This window comes from Megascapheus bottae, chromosome 16 (genome assembly GCF_031878675.1).
Source record: "Megascapheus bottae isolate mThoBot1 chromosome 16, mThoBot2.hap1, whole genome shotgun sequence".
In the NCBI taxonomy this organism is placed as follows: Eukaryota; Metazoa; Chordata; class Mammalia; order Rodentia; family Geomyidae; genus Megascapheus; species Megascapheus bottae.
Genome location: NC_143524.1, coordinates 23,727,711 through 23,742,969, shown reverse-complemented (window position 1 = coordinate 23,742,969; position 15,259 = coordinate 23,727,711). Strand labels below are relative to the sequence as shown.

Here is a 15,259-nt window from a genome sequence, read left to right as displayed (position 1 = left end):
TTTTTCTAACTCCTCTCACTCAATATCTGCTGTTAATTTGCTCACTATTTGAAGAACTTGGAGACTGTCAGCAAAATACATGATGCATTACAAAACTTATAATTGCAAATAAAAGCATCTGAAGCCTCTCTGAACAGTCTGAACATAAAGTACTATTGTACTGATCAGAACAAGACAATATGTGCGACCTTGTAGCTGTTTGTGTACAAACCCAATTATTGATAATGTGAAATGTGGGATCCATCCTGAACTCCCACTTGTAAACTGCTGAGAAAATGCCACCTGAATGAAAGAATGAATGCAACATGATTTTGATGCGAAATGAAGGAACAGCAAGAGGAGGATAAAAAGGCAATGCCTGTCCACACTTTCTATGACACTGCTACTTAGTCAATGGGCTTTCTCTTCTCTTTGTTCAGCCATTTCAGAATTACACTGCCTAGGTCTGATCTAATTTTCCTGCTGTAGAAGTTAAGGCACTTCCTCCACAGTTACTAAATCTGACAAATTACACCTGGGTCCACTCTAACATGAAAAAATGTGCTCTTTGTTCCTGACCTCTTGGTCAGCCTAGAGATCAAATTCCTGGACATCGGAAAGCTCCACTCATATTCATTAAACGCCATGGGAGACCAGCTCTGTATTTCTGTTCAAGAGAACAAGGTGCAGGGTATTGCTGAACAATACAGCTGCTCTGCTCTGGTTGGCGCAGTATGGACATTTTACTTTATGCAGCTTGCCTGCTGATCAATCTGTGTGTGAATTTCCGCTCCCCCCCCCCAACACTCTGCACCTTAGCATCCAAAAAGCAACTGAAATTAGAAAAGGAAAGGAGAGGAAAGGAAAGTCCAGTGGAATGAGTTTATAGGTACCCACTCACATTAAAACAATGGTGACAAATTCTGTAACCAAAAATAGGATGATTTCTAAGTTCTATATCCCCTTTGCCCTGGACAGATAAGAAGTTACCGCAGTGGCTAATATCTAATGTATTAGATGTTGTTCTCACAGAGCTGAGAGGTGAATCTGAAAGAAGAGAGCAGAGGCTATTTGGGAAGCAGAGATTCAGCACTAAGAACATGAGAAATCTGTAAGCTTTCTACATGAGAAGACCACATAACCAACTGCCTGACAACACAGCTTTAATGTCTTCTGAAGAAGGGAATGGAGAAGAAATGCACAGAACAACCACAAGATCTGCTTAACTGTTGATGGAAGAGTTCATGGGTGCATGTCAGCCTTCCAGGGGAGTCTAGTTTCTTCCTGAACTGGCCATGGGCTTACAACTTCTTCAGTTTAGGACTCTGATACTTTTCTTCATCACACCCACCAAACCACATTCAAATTCCTTCCCTTAGGAATCTAAAAAATACCTCAGCACATTACAGTTGGAACACATATGAAGGTTCTAATAATGTTGTAAGTTGCTCTACAAGCAAACTCCTATTAAATTGTATATCAGGAAACAGCTCTAATTTTCTCTAGTCTTTATGTAATTTTCTCTAGTCTTTATGAAACTTTCACATGTTTATTAATATATAATGCATACAAACTGATTCTGCTTCTCAAATGATAAAACAAGTCCCAGTACACATTTTATTCAGTTATTTATTTTTGGTGCTAGAGATCAAATCCAGTGTCTTGGATGTACCAAGCAAGTGCTCTAACTACTGAGTGATACCTTCAACCCAGTATTCTGAATTTTACAAACTTGTTATTGTCTTTTGGTATAAATAATAAAATCAAATTATTTAAATATGTGAGTTACAGCTATTTTTTTCATGATGAAAATTGCTTTTCAGAAATCCATGAGAGGATGAAAACACTTAATACCACAGCTCTTACTTTGATTTTTTTTTTTTTTTTTTTTGCCAGTCCTGGGCTTAAGCTCAGGGCCTGAGCACTGTCCTTGGATTGTTCTCAAGGCTAGACCTCTACCACTTGAGCCTCAGCACCACTTCCGGCTTTTTTGTATGTATGTGGTACCAAGGAATTGAACCCGGGTCTTCGTGCATGCTAGGCAAGCACTTTAACCACTAGGCCAAACTCCCGGCCCTCTTACTTTGACTTTTATCAGCCCACATTCTTCGGGGTTGAAATACTCATTAGGTTATTAAGCAAGCACGTACCTACAAATAATTCTCAGGCATTGGACGAGCACCTAACTCATGCAGAGAGAAAAATAGTGGCCATGTTGTAAGTTCACCAAATTGCCAAACTCCTAGACTAATTACTAATAGTGAAAGTGGTTAAAACTTGCAGAAGAGATTAAAATAATCAAATATGCCCACTACAAGTAGAGATCTATCTAGATCTATCTATCTATCTATCTATCTATCTATCTATCTATCTATCACTATCCATGATCATTGAAAAAGACTAAGACAGACCTCTTCCCCTTGTTTTATATTCTAAGTATAGAAATTAATTGAACCAGCCAGCAGAAGCAGAAGTAGAAACAGGGGTAGAAACCACCTCATTCTGATTCTCAGTCTCCTTAAAAAGAGGTCAACAAGAAAACAATGGAAGAGGTATTATTGATTAAGATGAATTGTGCTTATAAACTGACATGTTGAGTTGAAATCCCTTTGTACACTACTTAAGGTTTCAAGTTTTAAAAACAAAGACTTTAAAGTATAAAAAGAAAGAATTCAATTGAAAACAATGCATACAGTATTAGTTGAGTTTATTAAATCCCATTCTGTTTGGAAATCTTCTATATATTCTTGATACACTACTTCTGTCTTCATTACAAAGATGTGAGGGAGGTTAATGTCATTATTTCTCGTATTATAAATAATTTAAAAAAAAAACAGAGGCATGGCAATGTTCACAAACAGCAATACCAAACAACACTCATAAAAAATCCTGGAACTAAAGAAATGGTAGAGATGATAAACCGTCCTTCCTATAGAGAAATGCTTTCATAAACCAATGTTTTGATCATAAGTAGATGTAGAAATATCCATCTTAGCAGAGCATTTTCACAGTGGCACCAAACAATGGATGTCTCAGAACACACATTCTGTGCCCTTTGTATTGTATGTATGTTTATCTGTTTGGGAAAGTGTAAGGGGAAGCACAGAATTGGTGGGACAAAGGGTAAACAAATGCAGCAGTGACACTCACTACACACTATGTTGAAAATGAACTACATAACTTGTGGTGGCAGGGGTGAAGGTGGGATGGGAGGGAAACACTGGGAGAAAGTAAGAGAAGGGTGACATTGTCTCAAAAGAAATATACTTATTACCTGATTTATGTTACTGTAACCCATCTGTACACCACTTTTATAATAACAACTTTAAAAAATCTGATGAAATTGGAATTTTCTTCTCATCAGCCTCTGTATTTTTGATCAAAACACAAAGTATGAACAGTTGCCATGTGTGAAAAAAGACCCATTTAAAGACTACATTTAACAAAAAGACATGCTCAGCAAGTATTTTCATTTGCTGCTTTGTACAAAAGTTCCAACACACATCTATAATAACAATTTTGGAATAACTTTTTAGAAGGCTAATCCTGCTTATTTCCTTAATTTTTGTACCACCCTACGATTAAAATTAAAATGTTTAAATGGTTATCAACCCAGTCCAGATGTAAGCTTTGGCTTACACCAAACTCAGTCACACCCTATTACATCACATATTTGAATTCTTTTGGTTTCTTCTTGCATCTCAGGAAACTGCAATATCTACCTCACGACACCATATCATCCCCATCATCATTCATCACAGCTGTAATCTGGCTTACCTACACTCAAACTGAAACAGATCTGAATCTGCTCAGAGAATGGGAGAAGTCTGTTGCTGCCTTTATTTCAACAACTATCAACCCAGAGATCTCTGAGAATTTTTCTTGTGTAGACATAACTTAAGACATTCTGTGTCATGTGATGATTTCACAGAGATCTTACAGTCTTCCCCCTCCCCCCCAGTTATGGGGCTTAAACTCAGGGCTTGAGCACTGTCTTTGGGCTCTCTCAGGATCCAAACTCTGCCCCTTGAGTGCCACATTACCACTTTGAGCTTTTTCTATGTATGTAGTATTATTGAATTGAACTCGGGTCTTTGTACATGCTAGGCAAGTACTCGAACACTAGGTCAGACTCTCGGCCTGAAATGTTATATTCTTGAAGAAATGATCATAGTCCCAATGTAGAGCTTCTCTGACAATCAGAGGTCATTTTTCAGCTACTCCTGTTGCATTGTTATTAAGAATAAGATTAAGACCAGGCATCATGACTCACTGAGGTACTTAATCCGGAGGCATAGAGTGAAAGAATTAAAGTCCAAAGACCCAGCCCAGTCCAGGCTAAAAAAGTCTTATCTGAAAGATAAAAAGAAAACTAAACTTGAAAAAAAAATGACTAAAGTTATCGTTCCACAAGTAGGGCCTCTGCCTATCTAGCAAATGCTAGGCCATGAGTTCAAATCCCAGTACTAAGAAAACAGAACAAAAATGAACGAAACTCTGGATTTTTTTTTTTTTTTTGCCAGTGCTGGGCTTGAGCTCAGGGCTTGAGCACTGTCCTTGGACTTTCTTTTTTTTGTTTGTTTGTTTTTTTGCCAGTCCTGGGCTTGAGCTCAGGGCCTGAGCACTGTCCTTGGACTTTCTCAAGGCTAGAGCTCTACCACTTGAGTCTCAGCACCACTTCCGGCTTTTTTCTACGTATGTGGTACCAAGGAATCGAACCTGGGTCTTCATGCATGCTAGGCAAGCACTTTAACCACTAAGCCAAACTCCCGGCCCCTGTGCTTGAACTTTCTCAAGGCTAGCACTCTACCACTTGAGCCTCAGCACCACTTCTGGCTTTTTACTATGTATGTGGTACCCGGGTCTTCATGCATGCTAGGCAAGCACTCTACCACTAGGCCAAACTCCCGGCCCCAAAACTCTGGATTTTAAAGTCAGAAATGCACTATATCCAGACCAGTCTACAGTAATAACATCTTACAGTATCTCAAGATGAGCGTTCAGCTGATAGGTGGGTAGAACTCGTTTCTCTTGCCCTTTCACACCTTCTTGGGTATAAAAAAAATAAATTTGTGGGCATTAATAAAGCTGGATTTAAGCAGAATCTGCAGAGTATAACCACTAATGTTGCTAACATTACAACCACCTCAGCCTAACTGAATTCCCTGAAGACAGACTTGCTGAGCTGAGATCATAAAGCCACCACTTTCTGCCCATGGTGTTACCGAACCACCTGTTTGTGCCAAGTGAGAATCATAAGAGTGCCTATCTCCTAAAGGTATTTTAAGGATTAATTGAGATAATATATAATGAACTTCGAAGAGTGCTTCACATATAGTATTTAATCAAGGGCTCACCATCATTGTCAGATGGATTTTAAACAAATATATTGCCTATATAGTCACTCATGAGGCCTTCTGGTTTCAATCCAATCCAACTAGAAAGGAGAAAACAACTGCAGAAAATAACTCAGCTTTCTGTTTTACAGAAGACAAATAGAACTGTCAAAAAAGAGGAGGGTCAGTCTGAATTCGCTCTGCCTGCCTTTCTGGCTCTATTGAGAACTCCTCATAGGTCTGGTATGGTTTTTCAGATGAGATGATTAACGGTTGTTTCTTTTATTCAATATACACAAAGGAGGCTCAAATGCTCTTTTTTTTCCTTAAGCCAGGTGGCTATGGCTCATACCAATAATTCACTATACTCAAGAGACAGAGGCCAGGAGGACTGTGATTAGAGATCAGTCTATTCAAAAAGTTCACAAGATCCCTATCTGAAACTCTATCATTTCAGCTGCCAGAGAGGTTAAGATTGGAAAAAAATAATCAAGGTTCCAGGCCAGCTCAAAAACAAAAACCAAACCAAAACAAAAATTGTTTTCAAGACCCTACCTCAAATGAGAAAAAGTGGTGTGGTGATATATACCCATCATCTCCATTACAGTGGGAAATATAAACAGGAGGATTGCAATCCAAGCTGGCCCAGGTAAAGAACGAGTCTCTAACTGAAAAATAATCACAGTACCAGGTGTTACTGGTTTATGCCTATAATCTTAGCTATTTAGGAGACAGATCTGAGGACTGAAATTCAAATCCAGCCTAGGCAATAAAGTCTATGAGACTTATGCCCAATTAACCACAAAGAGCAAGAAGTGGAGTTGTGGCTCAAGCGGTAGAGTGCTAGCCTTGAACATAGAAGCTCAGGGACAGTGCTCAGGCACAAAGTTTGAGCCCCAGGACTGGCCAAAAAACAAAAGGGTCACCACAGCAAAGAGGACTAGAGACATGGCTCAAAGCAGTGGTGTATGGGCCCTAAAAGGCCTGAATTCCAACAACAACAACAACAAAATCCTAGAGTTCTCTGATATTGATAATTGTCTGATCCAATATACTCATTGTGAAGATTGAAAACACTGATGCTGATGCTTAATGACTTTCCACATAAAAGGCAGAGTCAGGAGCAGAAAGAATGATACAATTATTTTTCTCACAAATTGACGAAGCTCTGTCCCAAGTCTAATCAAAATGTCACCTATTGAATTCTTATAATAATCTCCTGAAGTAGACATTACTTTCACCATCTTATAGACATAAAAGCTAAAGTTCAGCCACAGTGAAGTACCCTCTTTCAAACTCTATATCTGATACCCCAGACAGCCAAGATCCAGAGCAAGTCTGGGGATCAAGAGCTGCTTCCAGTTTTCTAGAACTAGTTTTGAGCTCTCAACTAATAACTTCCAAATGAAATAAGGAGCTGCCTCCTCTGGGGAACTTAAAAGAAAAAAAAAATAACCCGTTTCAGGGGCTTACTTAAGGGAGGAGAATCAAAGGGATTTAGGGGTGGGGGCAGCACTTTTTGAACAAAGGTGGTAATTCTGTGGTGTAGAGAGATTTGGAAAACCATAGTTTAAGTATGATCTTTTAACTGCTTCAAGGACTGGAAAACGAGCTACCTAAGATGGAATGTTCCAAGTAACCAAGTCTGTGTGAACAATGCTATGGTAACTTCCTCCAGACCTTTAGGGTCACACAAACACACAGAAGGCTCTGATCACATAAATATAGACATATCTCACAAAGCCCTTCTTCCATTGCTCTGGCTGAAAATCTGTTTCACCCCATAAACAACATTGTCCTGCAATTGTACTGGAGATGTGTTTCCCTTTCAATCTAATCACTTTTGTTTAAAGGATCTAAAGTCCAAACCTTGCTTTCTTGGTGCCCTTTTTTTTTAAAGGATAAAATGGAAGGGAGACTGCTGGAGTAAACACTTACCAAGGTGCACCGTATATCCTGAATCCCTTCACGGTTACCTCTGAATCTTGCAAGTAAATACTATTTGTCAGGAGGGATTGAACATTGTCAAAGTCCTCTGGTTTCAATTTGGACACAGAAGGAAAACGGTAGTAGTCCTGTTTAACAAGGTCTGCCATGAATTCCTTGTCGAATGTCAGTTCATGATTCCCAGCAATCACTATTTTATATTCATAGGGCAGGTTTCCTGAAATAAGAAAGAGAGAGAGAGAGAGAGAGAGAGAGAGAGAGAGAGAGAGAGAGAGAGAGAGAGAGAGAGAGAGAGAGAGAGAGAAAGTACCAATTAGCACGTTCATTTTCCATTACTATGTACAACAGCAGAGACTGTGTGATTAGCAGGAAGTTCACTCAAATGAAATAGCTCACACATTTCTATTTCTATGTGCACCAAAATTTATGATGACTCTTTTATGCTAACAAAATGACAATAAACAGGAGATAGGAAGCAAAAAAGCTACTAAGAAGACATTAAGCTTTCGAGTTCCATTTCCCTTCTCTGTATCTGCAGTCTCACTGTGATGAACGCACACAGTAATGAATCCATGCTTTATAATTTCCCAGTGAAAAAAGACTTTAATATGATCCATAAGAGAGCACCTAGACTTGGTTTAGTTCCTCCCAAAGTAAGAAAATCAACCATTCTTAATGAGTTTTATAAATGCTTGAGTTTCATATTGGTATAGTATCTCACTTTGTTATCTGATATATTGAATTTATTTGTATTTGGATATTTGAAATTTGATAGGGAAGGGGGGAAAACCAAGACGGGTGGGGGTGTGGGGGGGAGGGAAATGGGTACCAAGACATGTAAAAGGGTATCAATGTATGTGAATTAATGCACCTTCTATCTGGCAAATATCATGTAACCCTTTTACTAATTACAATAAAAAAAAGAAAAAAAATAAAAGATTAAAAATGTGAAAAAAAATAAAAATAAATGCTTGAGTTTTAGTATAGCATTCAAACAAAATGCATGTACTAGCCAGGCAGTCTAAAATATGCACACATGAAAGAGATCATACAGTACATTTTCCTATTGCAAGTCAAATTTTAAGTGTACCTTGTGGCTTGTGAATAAAAAGAACGTTATTAAGCACCCTCACCCCGATTGGAAGACTAACTTTCTTCCTGTTGGGATGAGAGACGAAAGTGTAAAGCTTAACCCCCGTTTAATATTTATGGTATGGAAATAGGAGTTCTTCAGGGGTGCTTTTTATGCAAAAGTTTCCCGATCGAAATGAGATAATTCTGGGAAGAAGAATGAAAGCTATAAAGGAAAACCCAAACACCAGACTTCTGCATAGATTTATAATGTTTGAATAAAGTACAGATCATACATATTAATAACTCACTCTGATGCTATAAGAAACAAAATCCAAAGGGAAATAGTGCCGGGCAGCTGTCCCCATCCTGAGATTAATGCCTTTTTCTCTACTCTTGTCATTACCCACTCCTCAAGTGTCACTATTGGGCAGCTGTTGTAGTTTGGAGGAAAAGGAGATTGGTAGGGACGATGGCATCTCTAATTCCAGCTTCCTAAGGATCCTGAATCCAATGCAAAATTAATATTTCTTGCTCTTCCAGGAACAATTAATGTTGACACTAGCAGGAAATTGGATACACTTGTGGTAAGAATTGGTCCTTACCAGTAAGCCATAGTCAGTGATTTAATGAAGAAATCTTAGTAAGGAAGAGCAATTTTCTATCTTTTTGTTTTTGATTTTTAAGGTGTGGAGGTATGGCATGTTGTGCCATCCATGCCACTTGCATTTCTGCAATGCCAACAGTAAGGTACTGCACTGGACCTCACCTTCTCTGTAGCACACTGAGACTATATCTATGATCATTAATGTGGTTTTAAAGACTGAAGTTAAATTTTGTACTGCAATTTCTAGCTCTTCATTTCTCAGTTCCTTGTGGTCACATAATTGCATGTATAAGATGTGCATTGATGGGAAGCTTAACAGAGAGATGAAAGTCATCTGACAGAAATTAAGGTTGCAGAATGACTGAGGCCTTGAATTGAGGGACAGCCTCTATTCACAGCCCACACGCTGCGTGGTGCTACCTTTGGCCTCAGTTCTTTGCAAGTCTGTGCTGAAGAGTTCACCAAAAATAAGAAACTTCTCTCAAATACATGTATATGCATGTTTGTCAATTAGGAGTGTGATGCGAGTTGCAAGCTCCTTTGATAGAGTGGTGATGGTATTTTGCACAATTCTTACACTTGAAGTTCAGATGCAAGATGGATTAACAGGGCGACAAATTCCCATCATTGCACATGCTGGAAATCTGTGAGACCTCACACCTCAATAATAATCATGTCTGCATCCTGCACCTTAAGATTTGCCGTTGTTCCCAAACCAAAACTGGCTCCAATGTTTGCTTGCACTGAAATCTGCAGATACACTTTTGCGAATCTTTGAGCTTCTCTACTTGTACACATCACACTGTGGTTGTCCAGCTCTTCTTTAATCATTCATGATGATAGACTCACTGCCAGTCCTTTCATTACACACTAAAGCTCTTGGAAAGGGGCACAGGTTCCCTTTCTGCCCTCATTTTGCAGCCTTAGTTTAAAATGGATGAAAGAGACATGGAGCAAAAGAAGTAAATATTTCTCATTTGGGCTTCTTTCCTTCCTTCCTTCCTTCCTTCCTTCCTTCTTTCTTTCTTTCTTTCTTTCTTTCTTTCTTTCTTTCTTTCTTTCTTTCTTTCTTTCCTTCCTTCCTTCCTTGCTTCCTTCTTCCTTCCTTCCTTCCTTCCTTCCTTCCTTCCTTCCTTCCTTCCTTCCTTCCTTCCTTCCTTCCTTCTCTCTGAGAGGAAGAAAGGAAAAAGGAAAAACTGTTGCAAAGTAAATCTTCCCCCAGAAGACAGGCATCCTCAGTGTTTTTTAAATCAAATTTTGAAGACTCAGCATAGAGTGTCCACCAAAATGAACCGCTGCAGAATCAGCGATGATATTTACACATCACCAGCAGACTCATCTCTTCCTGAGAATCCAATAGCAGTCTCCAACTCCCATCCTCTGTTACCTATGTTATGAAATTGTCTGACATATTTTTTTTTCTTGAACTGACCTTTCTTCTATAATCTGCCAACCTTTATGTTTTATATGAAAAGTGTAAACAGGGTGGCAGACAAATCTCCTGTTACTTGATGGCATTTTCTTTTTTTTATACTAGATTAATTTGGAAGGCTCTGTAGTCAAGCTTCAAACTTCTTGGTATTCAAATAGTGTCACTTTCAAATAATCAGACAAAGAGGTGCCTGTTTTTATCCATTTTATTCTGATCAGGCCATCTAAGTCAATTCATGTGAATAAAAACTAAAGCTATACACAATTAATCTAATGTAGAAAATCTCCTCACTCTAATTAACTTAAAGAATTCTATCAACTAGCGAATTCTATCTTTCCTCAAATATGGTATGTGTTCTATTAACGATGGACAAAAATATTTTAGGTGAAATGGACATGAGTCCTTTATGACAATATCAAGTAGTTTTGTATAGTTAAAAAATACCTGTTTGAAAAATATAACCATACAATCATATTTTGCATCATTTTTCCATTTCTGTATACAAGAAGTTGTCTCTGAGAAAGTGTTATGGTTTGTTACTTAGTAGCCGACAGTACCACAGAATTCACAATTTCCTAGAAATAGTAAAGGGAAAACTATATGCAGGAAAACTATATTATGATGGCACCAAGTGCATGAATGAAATGGGAATCAGCACACCGGCTCAGGGTAGAGCTATGTAGTACAAGTGAGTTGATAAGTAATTAGCAATGGCATGTGAGTCTACAGGAATCTGGCAATATCGTGACCCAGAATTAGATACTGATGAAATGAAAGTCAAGTGGGTCCTCAGTGCTATTCTACATTCTTGCCCCCACCCAATCACCAAAGCAGCCAACATGAAATATTTTCTAGATGCTTCTACAGCTCCCAGATTTTTTATAATCCTCACTGGATGTACAATATAGTCCCTTATCCCAGGATGAAGATGGAGGTAGGATCTCTTCACCTCTTCTTCTTTACTTTCCTGTCATCTCATCTGTATGTATTTTTCAAATAGTTGATCACTTAACTTTATTTCTTCTGTATCCACTGGCACCTTTTGTCTTTCCTCTTTTCTTTGCTATTTTGGGATCCTCTATAACTGTGGAATTTCCCTGTGGGTTTATGTTTACTCATCACAATAACAAAATAAGGCAAACCACAAGCAACCTTTGAGATGTACCCAGCCATGTGCTGTATCAATAGTGATCTTAAACAGAATTTGACCCTGCTGCTTCTTGGAGATGCTTTCTCATTTAGCTTTAAACTTCTGGAAATGGGGATGCCAAAAGCCCCAGCTGGTAGGCTCAAAACCAATCTTTTGATATGTTATGGTTTGCTCTCGACTAAGTTGTACTTTTCAAAAAATTAGCTAATCAGCTGGGAGATGGTGGCTTATGCTTTTGATCCTAGCTTCTCAGGAGTCTGGAGGTCCTAGTTCAAAGCCAGTATAGGCAGAAGAGTTTCACACTATTACACAAACAGACACACACAAACACATACACACACACACACACCTGGGGTTCGGCCTCTTTTGAAAAATTAAAAGATCAGATAATTCTGATGTCCTTTCTCCAGTCTATCTTCCTGTTCCTGTCTCCTATCTGACCATTTTCCATGTTTTATTTGGCTTTTACTTTGCTTGATGGGCCACTGTATTATTAAATTAAACAACCTGCAGACAAATAGCTACTCAGCAATTACTCCACAACAGTCTGGCTTCTGTTTCCATTCTTTTCTACAAGTTTCTTGGAAAGGTCCTTGGTAACACCCTACATAAGGTCCAAGGGCAAAGCTTTTTCTCAGTTCTCAATGGGCTGATCCTCTCTCTGTGACCTCACTGTCTGAAAGTATCCATTCCATTGACTGTGGATTCGGTGCCAACTTCTCCTTCTCCCTCTCTTCTTCCTCATCTCTCTGTCCAACTCCATGACTTCTCAGACCCCTGCAGGCACCGCCATGTGTTAACTATAAGACCTTAGAAAAATTTCTTACATTTGCCAAACTATATTTTCAGAATGGGAATGGAAATGGTAGCCAGTTACAAAGATAAAGCGAGATAACGCTTTGAAAGTAAACAAACTGTTTAAATCAACTCACTGTTCCATTTTCTACTTTTGCTTTTACATGCAAATATCTCCCCTTAGACTTAAAGGCATAAAGTACAGCACATGGTTCCTTGTTTGGTCTACATTATACAACACTTCCTAATGATAGGCTCTCAGATTACATATACCGAATAAGTGATGAAATGAATGAACCTCACCAAAATTCACCAGGTACTTCCTAAGAATTCCACACATTGAGCTTGCCAATATCAACTGTGACAAAGAGTAATTCAGTGTCACCTTTTCTTCCCAAATTTAGGCCCTTATAAGCTGCTCTATTCTGTCCCCCTGATGTCTGAGCTAGTCAACTAACACTGAATTAATCCTCTGTAAGCTACACTTCCCTTAATATCAGTAGGAGAAAGTTAAATACTATATCTAAGTTTGGCAGAGAATTAAACAGTGTTTTGCATATAAAGAATCTGCATGCGTTCTGACACTTTCTAGTCATTCCAAAAGACCTGAGCTATAATCCAGAGCCAGTGGCTCAGGCTTGAATACTAACTATTGGGAAGGCAAAATCCTAAGGATCATTACTTTAAAGAATCACAGTTATGGTATACTCATATAGACACTCACACACATACATACACATATTACATTACCCATATTGCTATTGTTTTGATAGTGACGATTACTCTTCTCAACCATCATTCAATTAAGTATTAATTTATTCACAAATGAGCTTACTCCTTGGTGCCAGTCACAATGGCACTACCCTCAGAGAAAATGAGAAGGAAAACTTATTATTTTTAATGGCAAAAGATAGCAATGGTCCAATATGTCCTCAGAACAAAAAAAAGTCTTAGCAAGGTCAATAGGCAGCTGGTCCATAGGTAAAGATGGGTGGGATCTGGGGGGCTTCAAACTGCACACAAGACCCAGAAATCCCCTCTATTGGAGAGATACTAATCAGCATAATACATTCCCTGAGCATTTTGCTTCTTTCCTCCTTGGTCCAATCCCATTTATTTCAATAATCACTGAATACAGAAGATGAGAAGATCTGGACACTCAACTATAAATCAACAGCAGAAACTCAGGTAAATAACATCAGACTCCATTTCTCTCAAGCTTAAAATGTATCTAGCTTAAAATGTATCTGATTTCTTCTTATAATCAAATAGTGGTGGCTTTTTTTCTCCCCATTTTCTTGTCTTTTTTTTTTTTTACCCCTAAGACAGCTTCTTTCTATGGAGTTCAGGATGGCCTCAAAACTTGTAATCTTCCAGTCTCAGCCTACTGAGTGCTAGGATTACAAACATATGCTGCTATGATTTACTAAGAGTACTCTTTCTGTGAGTATGTCACAAGGATTGGGATGTATGGAACATCTGGAAAAGTTAAAATCATTCAGCTATGTAAGGGTCTAATGCAAGTTTAAAGCATACACAGAGCAACTCTATCCATGTTAGCTTCCATGTCAATAACATGTAAGATACTAAATGTGCTGCCTATAGTAGGTAACTCCCATGAATCACATGAGTCAAGAGGGCCCCCAGGACAGCCTTCTGTGGAAGGCTGAGACTCACTAGACACTATGTTGGAAACAAACTATACAACTTGGCAAGGAGGAGGGGGTGGGGAGGTTCGGGAGCGAAAAATCTGGGGAAAAATGAGGGAAGGGATCACCATGTTCAAAACAAAATGTACTCATTGCCCAACTTCACAATAATAATAATAATAATAATAATAATAATAATAATAATAAAATAGAAAAAAAAAACAAAGAAAGCCGAGTTCTGTGCAACCTCTTCATGAGTGGAGCAAACAACATGAAGAAAATCAGAGAGCATATGGGAGGAAGCTGCTCCTCGGTTCTCTGTTCCTTGACTTTTTCTAATTTGGAGAAAGATTTAATTTATAAACTGTTACCCCTGCCTTAAAGAAAATGATAAAGTAAGACTATGGATTCAATTGATTCTGTTTTGTAGGAAAAAGAAAAAAGAAAAACACTGCCAGAGACATGCTGCTACTTACCATGCAAATTCACAGCCATGTTGCAGGTACAAATGAGACAAGACTATACCTCTTTCATCTCACAGGCAACTATTCTTTTAGATGAACCCAAAGTTGTAATAACTGACAAAGTCTTGTTTAAGATAGTCTTAAGTCTTCCTCATGTCAATTGCTCATCTACATTGATATATGTGCTATGGGATATATATATATATGTGTATGTAGGTGTGTGTGTGGGGGGAGGGTGTAGTATGGATCATGAAACAGAAACCTCTGTTCTGGATGTTTTTACTGCCCTTCCTTTCTAGGCTTTTTCTCCATAGAACATGAGGGCAGAGCCAGACTCATGCTATGACAACACATATCTTGGCTCAATTAAGGCATTTTCCAAATGCTATTTCAGCTGTTAGTTAATTTCTTGCCTGCTACCTCCTAGGAGAACTTGGGAGCCTACCCAAGGAAAGGAGGACTAACTTTATCTGAGACCCCAGCATATAATCTTTTGTTGTTGTTGACTGTAAGAACTAGGCTAAAACTTGGAAAGAAGAATGGAGGTGTGAATAAGCCCAAATACATCTATGGACTACAAAGGCTTAAAAGGAATCTTTGTATACTATATATACATTTACTTGTTTATTTGTAATAGGGAAAGGAAGGAGAAAAACAAGATGATTGGGAGGAGCTGGGGAGAGGCAAAGGGGAACAAAACATGAGAAGGGGTATCAGTGTTCAAGAAATAATATACCTACTACCTGACCAATGTAACTGTAACTCCTCTATACATTACCACCACAATAAAATACAAAAAGAAAGGAACCTTTGAACTGAATGGACTTGA

The 15,259-nt window shown here is 38.4% G+C and overlaps 1 protein-coding gene across 1 annotated transcript in view; it reads right to left on the bottom strand.

Annotated features, from left to right (window-relative positions):
• Mpped2 (metallophosphoesterase domain containing 2) overlaps positions 1-15,259 on the bottom strand; it is a 166,801-nt gene that overhangs the window by 69,311 nt on the left and 82,231 nt on the right. The window contains exon 4 of the mRNA XM_090348931.1: positions 7,254-7,479. Coding sequence (XP_090205057.1) covers positions 7,254-7,479 — 226 coding nt within the window. The remainder of the gene's footprint in view (positions 1-7,253; positions 7,480-15,259) is intronic.